At 39.2% G+C, this 15,014-nt stretch overlaps 1 protein-coding gene across 1 annotated transcript; it reads left to right on the top strand.

Annotated features, from left to right (window-relative positions):
* The first annotated feature begins 371 nt into the window (after positions 1–371).
* GHITM (growth hormone inducible transmembrane protein) lies at positions 372–14,660 on the top strand. The gene is made up of 9 exons (XM_006213099.4): positions 372–508; positions 1,930–2,094; positions 3,113–3,212; positions 4,726–4,837; positions 5,267–5,408; positions 8,277–8,385; positions 12,172–12,360; positions 12,734–12,905; positions 14,374–14,660. Exons 2-9 carry the CDS (start codon positions 1,966–1,968, stop codon positions 14,456–14,458), a joined length of 1,038 nt encoding a protein of 345 aa, XP_006213161.1. The 5' UTR covers positions 372–508; positions 1,930–1,965; the 3' UTR covers positions 14,459–14,660.
* Positions 14,661–15,014: the final 354 nt, after the last annotated feature.

Here is a 15,014-nt window from a genome sequence, read left to right as displayed (position 1 = left end):
CTCTGAAACTGCCACAATCTATCTCGCGGTACTTCCTTGAGAAAGCACAAAAAGGCGACAAGAGGAAAGGAACAGGGCGAAGAAATAACTTTTAATTCTCACACTACCGTCTTTCAATTTTGAAATAATTTTTATAAAAGCTGCAAGTGCAACTGTTGAGACCGAAACGAAAGCGAGCTCCGGTACCCATAGCTAAGATGGCTGAAATGCCTTCCTTGCCCACACCCACAATGGACGTTGACTGTGATGCCCCAACAATCCTCCACTGGCCCCGCCCCTCCAGCCCGGAACCCCTCCTCCTTACTGCGCCCGTCCTTCCGTTAGAGCTCCGCTCATGATTGGCTGTCCTAGTGTTTGCCGCTTCTCCGGATGTTGCGTCACGCAGTGGGCTAAAGGGACTGCGCGCGCACAGATAGTAAGCGGTGGGCGGAGGGCGAGGGAAGTGTAGGCTGTTGCGTTTCGCCGGCCCGGAAGGGAACTTGCGCGCTTGAGGTGACTGGGGACTGAGGTACGGCTACCCCTGGCCGACAGGCACCGAGATCCACCATACTACTGACTGCCGGCCCCGCGGGGCCGCTGGGTGCTTCTGGGAAGGGCTGGAGGCGGCCGCGCCGCCGGCTGCGTCATGCCCTGGTGGCGGGTCAGGGTCGTCTTCCTGCGGGTGACCGGGAGGGGTGAGGGCGGCGGCTGCGGGGCCTGGGATAGGCAGGCAGGGGCTCGTCCTCTCTGCTTTCATCCCTCTGGGCAGCGAGGTGCTGAATCATCCCCGTGGCCGGGCCACCCAGCCGCCGCCCTGGCAGATAAGGAGGTGCCTGAGGCGGGGGTGTTGTAGAGTCGTGCGTTGACTTTGGAAGGCTGGAGTCCTGCTGGGCTCTCATCCGAGTCTCTTGATCTGGGTGAACTTTCTCGGTGGACCACGCGTTGTGAGCTCATCGGTGCGCACAGAAGCGTACGGAGTCGGTAATATTTAACTATTTGGTAGCTAAGACACCTGGGTCTCCGAGGTCAAACACTCGCACGAGGACAATTCTAGCATGTGGCAAAAGCAGAACTCCCACCCTTGTGGGAGACCATGAGCTGGCCCTTGTTCTCAGTAGGCGTGTTGGGGACAGAGAGGTACAGTGCAGCTGTAGGCTGAGATGATGTAATGGCATGAAAGTGCCAGAAGGACTCGGTATTTTCCCAAAGGAAAGGTGTCCAGTGTTGTACACCCCTCCTAGATCCGGTGGCAGAGCTGGAAGTACACTCAGGTATTTTAAAATAAGGGTTTTTAGCTTTTGGAGTGCTAGTTAGAATACATACTACTGTGTCATGTTTCTAGGAGTTAAGTCATTAGGACCTGGGTTAGACCCAGGAATTCACATTTTTAAGATACATCCCGGATGGTTTCAGTACCTTGAATATTTTTATATCGTATTTTAAGGGAAGTAATACTTGGCATGTTTAGTTTCCACTGATTTATTTTATAGCCTTGCAATATAGTATGACCTTGAAGAGTTAATCATCTCTTTCTTGGATGGCATTTTCCTCTGTTCAAAAGTTATTCTTAGTCCTCTTTTAAGTTTTCCCCGTTAAATGCTGGTATAAATCTTAAGCCAAAGCCATGTTTATAAAATCCATAACACACCCTGTAATTCTCCTAAGATTGTGACATCCACTCTTTATTAGACACATAACTTAAACAAGAGTTATTCTTCTTATTGTTCCAACTGGATTTTAACCTGTTTTGGTGGTCCATCCCAAACAGTTCTGTGGGGTGGATTTCTTGAAATAACAAGGGACAAGCAGAGTATTTGTCATTATCGTTTTAAAGGGTCACTTTATTTCATCTTTTCTGCTAAGAGATGGTTGGCTCTTTCTTGTTCTGCATTGTTTGTGTCCTTCCTTCAATTGGTTAATGGATTATTTTTTGTTTCTGTCTCTAACTAGCATTTCAGATCTGCTTGGTAAACCTGGTGCACCACCATGCTGGCCGCAAGACTTGTGTGTCTCCGGACACTACCTTCCAGGGTTTTCCACCCAACTATCACCAAGGCCTCCCCTGTTGTGAAGAATTCCATCACGAAGACTCAATGGATCTTAACACCCAGCAGGGTACAGATAATCTGAATATTTTTATATTATGTGTGTGTATGTCTGTGCCCCGGGACTTTTTTTTTTTTTTTTTTTGGACAAAGTATGAAGCTCCCAACTCTACCATTAGTGATTTACTGAAACAATTGGCCCTAATAAATGTCCCCAGTCAGCTCTTTCTCCCATTAGTTTTGTATCATTCTGTTCCATCCTTATCACATATGCAAAAGAACTCCTGTAACTTTTCCTTTACTTTCAGCTCTTGAGGTTTCTCATTCAGAGAATTTAAGAGTAATTTGTGAGGAATTGAGAGCTGTCTGGTACACCAAAGAGATCGTGGAACCTGTAGTCAAAAGCTTAAGAAGCCAGAAATATTACCAGTTGGCCAGTAACTTATTAATAAGTTACTAAATACGTCATTCCAGCTTTTGTTTAGAGAATGGTAAAATAAATGTTGTCAGGTTAGGGAGAAACCCATTTCCTTTTATAATAGATTTCTGTTCTAGAATTCAAATTAGTATGAATTTTAAAATATGAGGTAGGTAAGAAAATATTCAGAATCTGGAAGAGACAACTTTTTTCTCAAATTGAATATTTGACTGTTTAAAAAGCGCTAAAATAGAGATAGGAGTCATCCCTCGTTTTTGCTTTGTCTTAAAGGAAAGATTGAGGCATTTCCCAGATGAAAAAGTGTAGCTAACACTTATTGGATGCATATTTTCAAAAGTTAGTGTTTAAAATACAATAATTTTAGAGATATAAATAAAATTTGTAGTTTATGAAATGAACAATTCTGAAACTTACACTAAGAAGATAGGTTGTAGTAGATTAGTGAAACACTTCAAAGATAGAGCACAGGTGGGGTCTACATGTAATTTTTTAGATTGGTCAACATACTTTTATAGTGAAATTACATACATAGAAAGTATCGAGTTATTTTATATACAGTTTTCTAGTGTGACAAGCTCCTCTGCTTTATTTTACTATTAACATTCTGTTTTGTGTGGGTGGTGTGTGTCTTTGTTTCTGTGTATATCAGGAATATGCCACCAAGACAAGAATTGGGATCCGACGTGGGAAAACTGGCCAAGAACTCAAGGAGGCAGCTTTGGAACCATCAGTAGAAAAAATATTTAAAAGTAGGTGGCAGCTTTTAGTTTTTAAACTGGTATTTTAAAAGGTCCATGAACAGCCTCCTTAAAAGATATGCAGACTTTTGTGATTATGTGCATTTTGTGAGAAGACAGACAGTCATCCTCGGGGATCTGATGACTCCAAAAAGATTGGTACTTCACACTGAGCTCACTGATTCCCAGTCATATTTCTTCCAGAGAAAATTTTACTTTTACAACTTTCTTAAGGATTATTAGTTAATATGCCATGATCTGGAAGGTATAACTGTTAATGAAGTTGATTTGAAGTTGCATGGACTCTTCCTTCAAGCATTATATGTTTGTATGGTTCAGGTTGAGAGTAAATCACCAAAATGTAGACGTTAATGAAAACCTAGCTGTTCAAGAAGGGTGCTCTTAACTGACTGCCCATTTAGGGCCTCTCAGAAAGCAATACCTTAATTAAGTCAGCTTGGCTCACAGTTAGGACTTCAGCTTTGCAAGTTGAGAAACTAGGTTTCTCAAAGTTAAAGAACATTTCCTGCTCCTTAACAACCTTGCAAAAGGTCAATACAGATCTTCCCTGACTTAAAATGGGTTATGACCTGATAAACCCATTGTAAACTGAAGATGTCCTTGAGTCGAAAATACATTTAATGCACCTAAGCTACTGAATATCATAGCTTAGCTTAGTCTACCTTAAACATGCTCAGAACCCTTATCATAGCCTACAGTTGGGCAGAATCATTAACACAAAGCCAGTTTTCTAATTAAAGGTCAAATCCTTCCTCTGATTTATTGAGCACTGAAAGTGAAAAACAATGATTGTGTGTGTACAGGAAGGGTTTAAATGTGTCGGTTGTTTACCCTCATGATCAACTGGCTGACTGGGCACCACGGCCCACTGCTGCTGTCCAGCATGGCTAGAGGGTACCATACTACATACCACTAGCCTGGGAAAAGATCAAAGTTAAAAATTTAAAATACACTTTCTACTGAATGCATGTCATTTTTTCACCATCATAGAGTTGAAAAACCTTAAGTCGGGGACCATCTGTATATTATGGGGGAGAGCCCTACTTGGCATCCCTTGGGACATTGGCCCCAGAAACCAAATTACGTGAACCATACAGCAACAGCTTAGTAACATTCTTAGTGAACACATTTTGACTAAAAGAACCAAGATGCTCTTTGTGAATACCTCCTAGTTATGAGTTGAAAATTGTTTTCTTTCCACAAAGCAAGAGCACCCTCTCCCTTGAACCTGCTGCATAAACACTGATTACATTTTCTTCACTTCCTTTCTTGACTCCATCATCATTGTTAATAGTCTTTGTTAAGAGTCTTCCTCATCTTTACTTTCTATGAGTGTCATGAGAACACACCCCGGACTCTTATGAATGAAATAACATATACCACAGAAGTACCCCTACATCTACACTGCCTCCTCAGATTTTGTTGGAGTGGAGTTAAAGCTTTATTAAGTCTGATCATTTTTGTCAAGACAACAATATTAACGTGCATATCCTGTGTTCTGCAGTTGATCAGATGGGAAGATGGTTTGTTGCTGGAGGGGCTGTTGTTGGTCTTGGAGCATTGTGCTACTATGGCTTGGGAATGTCTAACGAGATTGGAGCTATTGAAAAGGCTGTGTAAGTGAATTGATCCCAACCAGGTCTAGCCTTAAAGATGCCAATTTTCTTCTCATCCGTGTCTTTTGCCACTTTTGGAATGTTTTATGTCCAGTGTTTCAACTGTGTAGAAATACACATGAATAAAAATAGAATTTCTTGTTTCCTTGGCATGTATCTACTCAAACTTAATAAGTAAAAATATTTTGCCATGGTTATATGTGTTTAAGGAGAAAATGTGTTGCTTTGTATATGTACCAAGTGCTTATATGTTTTATATTTAATTTTTACAGTAACAACATAGACATTATTTTCATAATAAATGAGGTGAATAAGATTTAGAGTAGTAAAATTAGATTGCCCAAGGTCTCCCAGCTAGCAAATGATTCATCCAAAACTTACATCCCTAATTCTGTAAATTACCCATGTTGTCTTTTGTCTTTCTTACAGAATTTGGCCTCAGTATGTGAAGGACAGAATTCATTCTACCTATATGTACTTAGCAGGAAGTATTGGTTTAACAGCTTTGTCAGCCGTGGCAATGAGCAGAACTCCTGCTGTCATGAACTTCATGATGAGAGGCTCTTGGGTGGTGAGTCAGCTTGTTTTTGTTTTTCTTTTCCACTAAATATCAAAAGATTTGATGAAAACTATTGGAGGAAGGGTATTAAATAGAAAACATACCTCACTATATTGAAAAAACGTTTGTTCAAGTAATAGGTGAATTATTAGTGCAGCTGAAACAAAATAGGAAATACAGTCTCAGGTAAGTCAACTGTTACTCCTTGTTGAGTATGTTTTTTAATAGTGGCAAAGATGTTAGAACCCAAACTTAAGAAACCTATCTGGCTGCTTAAACAGCTACTTAACCTAGCTGCAGATATCAAACAGGCTCTAATTTGTAGTGATTTACTGAAAAAATAAGGCAGATGAAAACCCATCTTAGAGGTCAGTGGGAAATAGCCGTCACAAAGCATTCTGCACTATTAAGAGTAGACTAGTGCTATCACTGTTATTCTGAACTTTCTTGACTCTGTATAGGTTTTATATTCAATGAGTTTCTTGAGCACTTACTGTTTTGCTAAATACCAAAAAAAAAATAATTTCCAGTGTGGTACCCGTTTCTCTACTATTTCGTTGAAGAGATGGACTGGAATAAGGGGTAAAGGATGTGCAATAAGAAATAGAAAATGTAAAATCAGTGGAAAGACTGTTTTTATCTTGGACTAATGGGGAAGTTCCATGAAGGAAATAATTTGTTTCATCAGGTAGCAGTCCTTCAGTGGCTAGCAATGTTTATTTTAGGAGAGGACTGGGTAGTCCAGGTTTGCTAAATGGCTTGGGCAAAGGAGAGGAGGTCATCATTAAAAGTGACTTTGCAGACCCATTCACATGAAATTCATGTATTTGAAGTCTAGAGTGTGAAGAAGACACAGTTAGAAAGGGTTTGATTGCGAAGCTGAGGAGAATGCCTAGGCAGTCAGAGGCCGTTGTGATACTGGAGCAACAAAAGTATGATTTGTATTTGAGCTTTGAGAGCTCATGTGGAAGAGACAAGAAGCAGGTGTACCAGCTGTGCCTTCTCAAGGTCTGAAATGATGGATGATAAGAGCACAAACTAGAGCAATGAGTGTGAGACTGGAAGGGAAGGGAGGTGGGAGAGTTTATGTAATAGTTACAGATTTCCCATGGCAAATTCCCATCATTTCTCCCCGTGGGTAACCCACATGCATATGACTTCCAAATCTGTGATGTTTCCACTATACTATACTTTCCAAAAGGAGAACCATTTTCAGTTACGGAGCCATTAGCACATTTCAGTATTAGGGCCTGGCTTCTCAGATGGGTGTCTTGAGTCTCCTAGCCTAGAAGTTACTGAAGGCACAGAATAAGCTTGTTGCTTTCTCATCAGGTATGTCAGTTTTAAGCAGAGGAAAACCATTTAAATCAATGCTATTGTAACAAGGCAAACATGAAAGATGAAAATATACAAAAAGGTTTAGCCCCTAAAATAAGACTTAAGGAATTTTTGTGCTTGGGCCGGATTCTCAGGCACCTACAGGCGTAAGATCAGTCTCACCTGCTTTTAGGGCTGTTTAAGTAAAATAGTGCAGTAAGCAGACAGGTACTACAGAGATGACGATGAAGCCTTCGGAGGTGACAGGCATACACACAGATAATGTCAGAGTTTGTAGCAGGTGCTTTTGGAACAGGGTAGAGGTATCTGACACATCTCTGGCAGCCGGGGTACCTACCAGAAAAACTTCCCAGACAATGGGGTAGTCCTTGAATATGTCATCCGGCTTGGAAGGAGGAGGTATTTTTAGGCACAATAAACAGAATTAAAGAGACATGAAACTGGGGCTTGTTTGCAGCCTACCAGTTCAGTGTAGCTAGAATGTAGAGTATGGAAAGGTAAAAGGCAAAAAATGGACCTAGATCATGAAGAGCTTTAAAAGAAAAATATACAATTGTGTTAAATATCCTGAAAATGCATGGAATGATGATGATGATGTTTTTAGTTGTAAGATAGCAGAGTAGAACCCAGTGTACTTTTCTGTGTTATGAGTGAAGGCTTTCCCATTCTCAGCAAAAACAGCTGTGATGTTTACCTGTACTTCCCCTCAGAGGTTGACCATTCAGGTGCCCATGGGCCAGATCCATACTGCAGATGAGTGAGGCGGGCCTGCTAAATCACACAGGATTATTGGCATCTCGAGAAAGCCTTCCCAACCAAAAGCACTCACATGCAATTGTTTTTAGAATAATTGGCTAAACAAGGCATCTACTGCCCAAGGCCTGCAGGTTTGCGATTTCTGCTTAAAATTTCCTGAAGATTATCATTTTTCTTCTATTACAGACATTCCTTCCTTGTTATTTGCAAGGAATATTTAAATGTATAACAATGAAAATCTAAGATAGGCAAAGAAAAGGGATGAGGACCAAATCAGCCAGAAAACTGGGAGGATAAAAATGTAGAATGTTCTCATCTTTTCCAGGTGCTTTTATTTTTCAAGTTTTCATTTAGCAAATACAGAGTTCAAGGCAGTGTGCTGTGTATATGTTCTAATTGGCATTTCATGACTAAGTTTTTAATGCTGTTTTGCTATACCAAAATAAATATGATTTAAAATAATTATTCTGGCTTTCTTAAAGGGGTTTTATTACACCTCTGTCTAAGAAGAATGAAGTTTTTAAAAAGATGATGGTATCCTTCAAAGCTCAACTCATTCACTTCAAGTTGTCTACAGAACCGTGTATGACAGTAGGGGGGCGCTCTTGCTAATTTGGCCAAACTGAAAAAAATCCTTTTAATGTGCTAGAAAAATACAGGTTTGTTTATTATCCTTCATCTTTTTAAACATGGTTTTTTGGAAGGACTAGCTGAACTTGGGACTTGCAGATTTCTACTTCATTGTAGTATAAGAATTGATTTTCCTTAGTAATATGTGTCTTTCAGACAATTGGTGCAACCTTTGCAGCCATGATTGGAGCTGGAATGCTGGTACAGTCGATACCATATGACCAGAGCCCAGGCCCAAAGCATCTGGCTTGGTTACTGCATTCTGGTATGTTCTATTTTTAAATTGTTATTAAACAATCTTAAATACAACTTTTTTGGTGGCTCTCCACAATCATAAACGATATTTACATAATTTAATTAGGCCTCATGTCTACTAAACACTTAGAGTTTTCTGCACTTTCTCCTGGTTGCATTATTGCCAGACCTCTACTCTGGAGAGTTAATGATTCTGATACTGAGACCATGGGCATCCCCAGTATTACACTTGCCTCTGGTGACTATCTAGTATATGCAGAGATTTCCTTTTATGTATTTTGTCTAATACCAGGAGGATTTCAGAGCTGGAATGTGATAGTCCTAGTATTTCCTAATAGCAATAGCCTGCTTTTAAGAAAAAAAAAATTACTTAAAATAAGATATGTGCATTTGCTATAAAATTTAGTATCTCCTAGTACCATCTAAATATTTAAGGATTTCTCAGCTTTGGGATAATTACATACCCTAATAGTATGCAGAGGTTTTTCTTTTTAAGTGTGTATCCTTTCATTGAAACACCAAAATCCTCACCATCTGAGTTTTAACGTATACAATTATGTGTCTCACTCTCTGGATTGTAGTATCTTGGTCAGTGAATAGAATTCTGCACCTGTTTCCCACTTTGGACACTGAATTCCTAAAGGAAACAGGTTCAGTGTTTTGTTTTTTATCTGATAAATAGTGGAGTCACTTACTAAATTGAATGAAAATAGCTATGTAGTTTTAATTCAAGCTTCAAATAAGTACATCTTTTTCTACATGGGTTGCTTAGAAAACCCCTTCCTATCTGATGCTATTGTAGCATATAAATTCCTTGAATCACGGTGTTTCATGTGTGTTGGAAGGCAGTCCCTAAGACCACTCGTGCATTCAGTGATTTGTTAGAAGGAGTCACAGGACCCAGCGTGTAGTTGTTCTCAGAGCTAAGGTTTATTACAATGAAAGCATACATGGCAGGGTCAGCAAGGGGGAAAGACACAGGCAGATCCTGGAGCCTGGAGCAATCCACACAGGCTTTCAGTGGTCTCTCCTTCCTCCAAGGAGACACACCAAGAATACAGGATGTGCAGCAACGTGTCAATGTTACTGCCCAGGGAAGCCCAGTAGAGTCTCGGTGCCCAAGGTTTTCATTGGGCACTGATCACGTAGGCACCCTCCGAGCAACTGCCAAAACCAGTCTCCCGGAAGGAAAGCAGGCATTGAGTGTAACTCACTTCGTTGGCACAAATAGTTCTAACCCTACTGGTTAGAGAGTGGTTCAAGTGCCAAGTTCTCAGATGCCAGCCAAGGATCAACCTTACAGGAAGGTCTTTGTAAAGGTAGTCTTGGGCCTGCTGTGTTAACCCTTTCCTGCACGGTATGAATTTGTTTTTTCCTTTTTTCTCTTTGTTTTCAAAATTTGCTTTATTCTTCATAAACATCATAAACTGCAGGCATTGGCATGTCTGTATGTTCATAAACAAGGAAGCTGAGGCTGAGTGAGGTCATACACCAGGAAATGCCAGAGACTGACACCCCAGCATTATTTCTTCAAGTCCAGCTCTCTGTCTACTCCTTCATTTTCTAGCATGATTGAGATGAGACTCAAAGCAGGATTCAGCCCCCTTTCATCCAAAGTGGATGACCTAAGGGCAGCCACTCACAGTGTCAAAAAAAGACATCAAAACTGGCTTTTGACCCAGTGTGAACATTCCAATACATTCTATTTCCATTTTTCATCCAGATGTTTTGTGCCTTGTCCACACAGCTATGGTCTCAATCAGGGCTAAGTGATACTGTGCAAGAATTACTGAAATGCTCACTGAGAAACTATTCCAATTGTGTTTTTCCCCCAGCTTTATTGAGATATAACTGATACATGATATTGTGTAAGTTTAAGGTATATACGTGTTGATTTGACACATCTGTATTTTAAAAAATGATTACCACTATAGCATTAGGTAACAACTTTAATTCCATATATACTATATCTTTTTTGTGGTGGGAACATTTAAGATCCTACTCTCTTAGCAGTATTCAAGTATATGATACAGTATTATTAGCTATAATCATGCTGTGATTTGATCCTCAAATTTGTCATAACTGGAAGTTTGTGCCTTTTGATCAATATCTCCATTTTCCTCTCCCTCCAACCCCTGCTAACCACTACTATGCTGTTTCAGTTTGACTTTTTTTAGATTCCACATATAAGTGAAGACATACAGTATTTGTCTTTCTCTGATATATTTTAGTGTAGCCCTCCAGTCCATCCACATTGTCAAAAATGGCAAGAGTTCATTCTTTTTTTTAAGGCTAAATGATAACTCCATTATATATGTACACCACATCTTTTTTATCCATCCATTCATTGACAGATACTTGGATTGTTTCCGTATCTTGGCTATTGTGAGTAATGTTGCAGTGAACATGAGAGTGTAAATACCTCTGCAAGATCCTGATTTCAATTCAGTTGGATATAAATCCAGAAGTGGGATTGGATTGCTGGATTGCATAGTAGCTCTGTGTTTAATTTTTTGAGAAACCTCCATACTTGTTTTCCCTAGTTGCTGTACCAATTTGCTGAATGTCATTTTCATTGACAGTGATAATGTTGAGCTATCCATATTAATTTTGTAATTAATTTATTGTTAAGTAGCAAACGTCTATTACCATTTAAGATTTTTATCAGAAAGTATCCTTGAAAAATCACTAAATAATCTCCTTGAGAGTTTTGCTAAAAATGTTGCTGTCCGTTGCAAAACTGATGGTAGGAATCCTAATAGAAATGTCATGCAGAGGAATTTTTATCCAGTATCTTCCCTAGAGCAAAAAAAATTCAGTTATTCATCATCATGTGATACAAAATGCCTTATTACTTGATCTAGAAATGTTACTCCCAAAGGAGACATAACTGGTATTGAAATTTCAGTGTGAAGATAGCTCTGTGCCTTTTCCATCAGATCAACAGTTGCACACTTAATGTTTGAGAAAAGGGTAGCTTGTTCTGCTCACCACAAAAATAATGCCTTATCTAAGATTGGAGGCTTTGTTTTGTTTATTTGTTTATTGGTGGGGGAGGTAATTAGGTTTATTTATTTTAATTTATTTGATGGAGGTACTGGGGATTGAACCTAAGACCTCGTGCATGCTATGCATATACTCTGCCACTGAGCTATAGCCCCCTAAGATTTGGTTTTGTTTTAATTAAGGGTTTCTGTTTACCTTTGCTAATCAAATTATTGGTACCTTCACTATATTTTTGGTGAACATGTTTATAAATATCTGATAACCAAGATTACTTTTTTCAAGCCGTGATCACATTCCCTATTACATAGTGATGTCACAGACAATAGTATCTGTCCTTGAAGTTCCTGCTTTAAGATGAGCATCATATACTTACTCTCTCATTTTATTTTGTTCTCTTTCAGCGGAGTGGGTTTGACCTTGACGTATTTATTTTAAGCCCTTTCATCTCAGTTCTTCATATGTGAATATTGTTATAAAGACTGTTGATAGACTCAGATCCAAATAATGAACCACAGAGAATTTGACAACATACTAAAAATCTAGTGTTTGTGATTGTGGGTGGCTGTTTAACTAGGAGCAGTGCCACGGTTGTGGTTTGGAACGTGGATAGTACAAGTTTTGATTGTGGAATTTGGGGGATAGTGTTGCCTAAATAAGGGGAGGACTTCTTGTAATTGTATTGTCTAACAATAAGTGATAGTATGTTCAGATGGCATGTTACTTAGAGGAGGCACTTTCCTTTTGGTTGTTGCTTAGTACGTACTGAACTGCCTGCTTGCTCTTTCTCCAGGTGTGATGGGTGCCGTGGTGGCTCCTTTGACGATATTAGGGGGGCCTCTTCTCATCAGAGCTGCATGGTACACGGCTGGCATTGTGGGAGGCCTCTCCACTGTGGCCATGTGTGCGCCCAGTGAGAAGTTTCTGAACATGGGAGCACCGCTGGGCGTCGGCCTGGGTCTCGTCTTTGTATCCTCACTGGGTAAGCCCTGTGCTTTGACACTTGGTTCATGATGTCCTAAAATGGTCTGAAATACTCAGATATCCTAATGGAGAGAATTTAGTAATTCATTATTGGTTTCACCAAATACAACTAAAATGGGAAAGTTGGTTTAGAGAACATGAAAATCTCTATGCAAGAGCCTTCCTATAACATGGGCAAATGACCCATGGCAGGAATGAGCATCAAGGCCTTTGAACTGAACGTACATAATATTAGGCAGCACATTTACTCAGACGTTTCCTTAGTATGTAGTATGCCAGAGAAAAAATTTTTTAAGTAACGTTAATTATAAATCCTGTTACGGAAAAATCCTTTTTCAATAAAAATCCTTTTTTCCCCATTTCGATTTCAGGATCTATGTTTCTTCCACCTACCACCGTGGCTGGTGCCACACTGTACTCAGTGGCTGTTTATGGTGGATTAGTTCTTTTCAGCATGTTTCTTCTGTATGATACACAGAAAGTAATCAGGCGTGCAGAAGTAGTACCAGTGTATGGAATTCAAAAATATGATCCCATCAACTCGTAAGTAGTCTTTAATGTCTTTCCTTTGTTGCAGGAGGACATTTTTGTTGCTTTGGACTATTTCGTTTTATGGCTGTATTAGTTTCCTAGGGCTGCTGTAACAAATAATGTAAAGTGGGTGGTTTAAAACAACAGAAATGTATCCTCTCACAGTTCTGGAGGCCAGCAGTCTGAAATCCAGGTACCTTCTGAGGGCTCTAAGGGAGACTCCGCTCCGTGCCTCTCCCCAAGCTCCTTGTCACAGCCAGACCTCCGTAGCATCCCTTGGCTCATGGATACATCGCTCTAATCTCCACCTCCGTCTTCATGAGATACTCTGCTTGTGTGCTGTCTCCTCTTACAATGACGCCATGTTAGATTAAGACTCACCCTACTCCCAGTATTACCTCTTCTTAACTCAAATCTAAATTACACTGGCAAAAGCTACTCCCAAATAAAGTCACTTTCACAGGTAATCACGGATTACGGCTTGAACATACCTTTTGAATTCAACCTCCAGCAATGGTTTTGTTGAATTTACCATTTTATTTCTGTTGCTGTTTCATCTCTTTTTTTTATATAAAGCAATATATACATAGAACGTTTGATTACATTGCAACTAAGTGTAATAACGAGGTATGTATTCCATTAATTTGGGAGTCTTTTACCTATTTTTGATAGCCTTACAGTGCTCTTGTTGGTCAGTGAATTTAGTAATTTATATTTAACAGACTTTAAAACTGAAGATGAGTCAAGTATTATTTTTGGAAAGTGTACATAATTGACTTGAAATTTTTAATAGAAGAGCCTATTAAAAATTGGAAGCATCTCAATTTTTAATTTTTTATTAAAAATCGAAAATTCCGTTTTGGAGATATTCAACTTTAGCTGCTACTGTTAAGTGTTACATAATAATGCTTTTTCCTCTTCTTGGCCTCTCCACCAAAGTAGCTTATTTTATTTAAACAATTTTCTTGATTTCATTGTGCCTGTTGTATTTTTTTAAAGAAATTTGTTTCTCTTTCTTTAAAACAATGTTTTTCTAAAATGCTCCTATAATTCTTACAGATTTGTGGCAGTTTTATTTGGGGGCAGCGGTGGGGAGATGTTGAAGGAGTATAGTATAGTTTAAAATGCCAGACTTGTGTCTGACACATTTTTTAAAGGTGTTTCTTTGGTTTTGTTTTCATTGTTCTGTTGTCTGTCACCCAGGTTTTTTTCACAAGATACTATACTCAGAGTGTCAGAGTATAGAATAATGATTTTTAAAACTACTCTTTAACATTTAAAAGATGAATCTGCCAAAAGAAAATTTTCACAGTTTTCTATTCTAGGACTTCCTTGGTTGGCATCTTTTTTTAAATTTCCATTTCATATACTTCAGACAGATTAATCAGTATTGTGCTTTCTTCTCGCCTACATTAAGAAATAGTTTTTGTTGTCGTTACTAGAAGTACATCATATTTAACGGGCATAATTTCTTTTCTAGGATGCTGGGAATCTACATGGATACATTAAACATATTTATGCGAGTTGCCAGTATGCTAGCAACTGGAGGCAACAGAAAGAAGTGAAGTGACTCGGCTTCTTACATCAGATATCTGGCTTGTTTAATAGGGGCAGATAATTGTTAAATAGTTTGTGCCAGCAGCTTTCGTTGAAGTGTAGAAGATAAGAACTCGTCAACATGTTTTCAAGTGTTTCGGTAATGTGATGCTTCAGGTCTGCTTTTTCTTCTGGAGAATAAATTCAGTAGTTCTCTTCCGAATAAGCACACACATTTTCAATTCTCGTGTTTGAGTAATTCTAAAATGTTTCAATGAACGTGAAAACCAAGATTTGTGTTGTGAGAATTTAAGTATTTTTATCTACTTTTAAATTTATCTGGTCAAGTGAAACTGAGCAAACTTGTGTACCTGCACTTTTTTTTTTTTTTTTTGAATGTGGACTATTAACTAGCAATGTCATAAGTGATGTAGAGGTTTAATAAAGGGACCAGAGAGGAGTAAGGGTCACCTGCAGTCTTTCCTTGACTACTTAGAACTTAGCACTTGTGTAATTATGGTGAGCCCGTGAGGCGGTCTGGATGTTTGAAAACAAGTCATCTCTGCACACCTGCAGAACTTACCA

This window comes from Vicugna pacos, chromosome 11, assembly GCF_048564905.1.
Source record: "Vicugna pacos chromosome 11, VicPac4, whole genome shotgun sequence".
NCBI classification, from domain to species: Eukaryota; Metazoa; Chordata; class Mammalia; order Artiodactyla; family Camelidae; genus Vicugna; species Vicugna pacos.
Note: the sequence above shows the minus strand (reverse complement) of the source record. Positions and strands in the feature narration are given on the sequence as shown.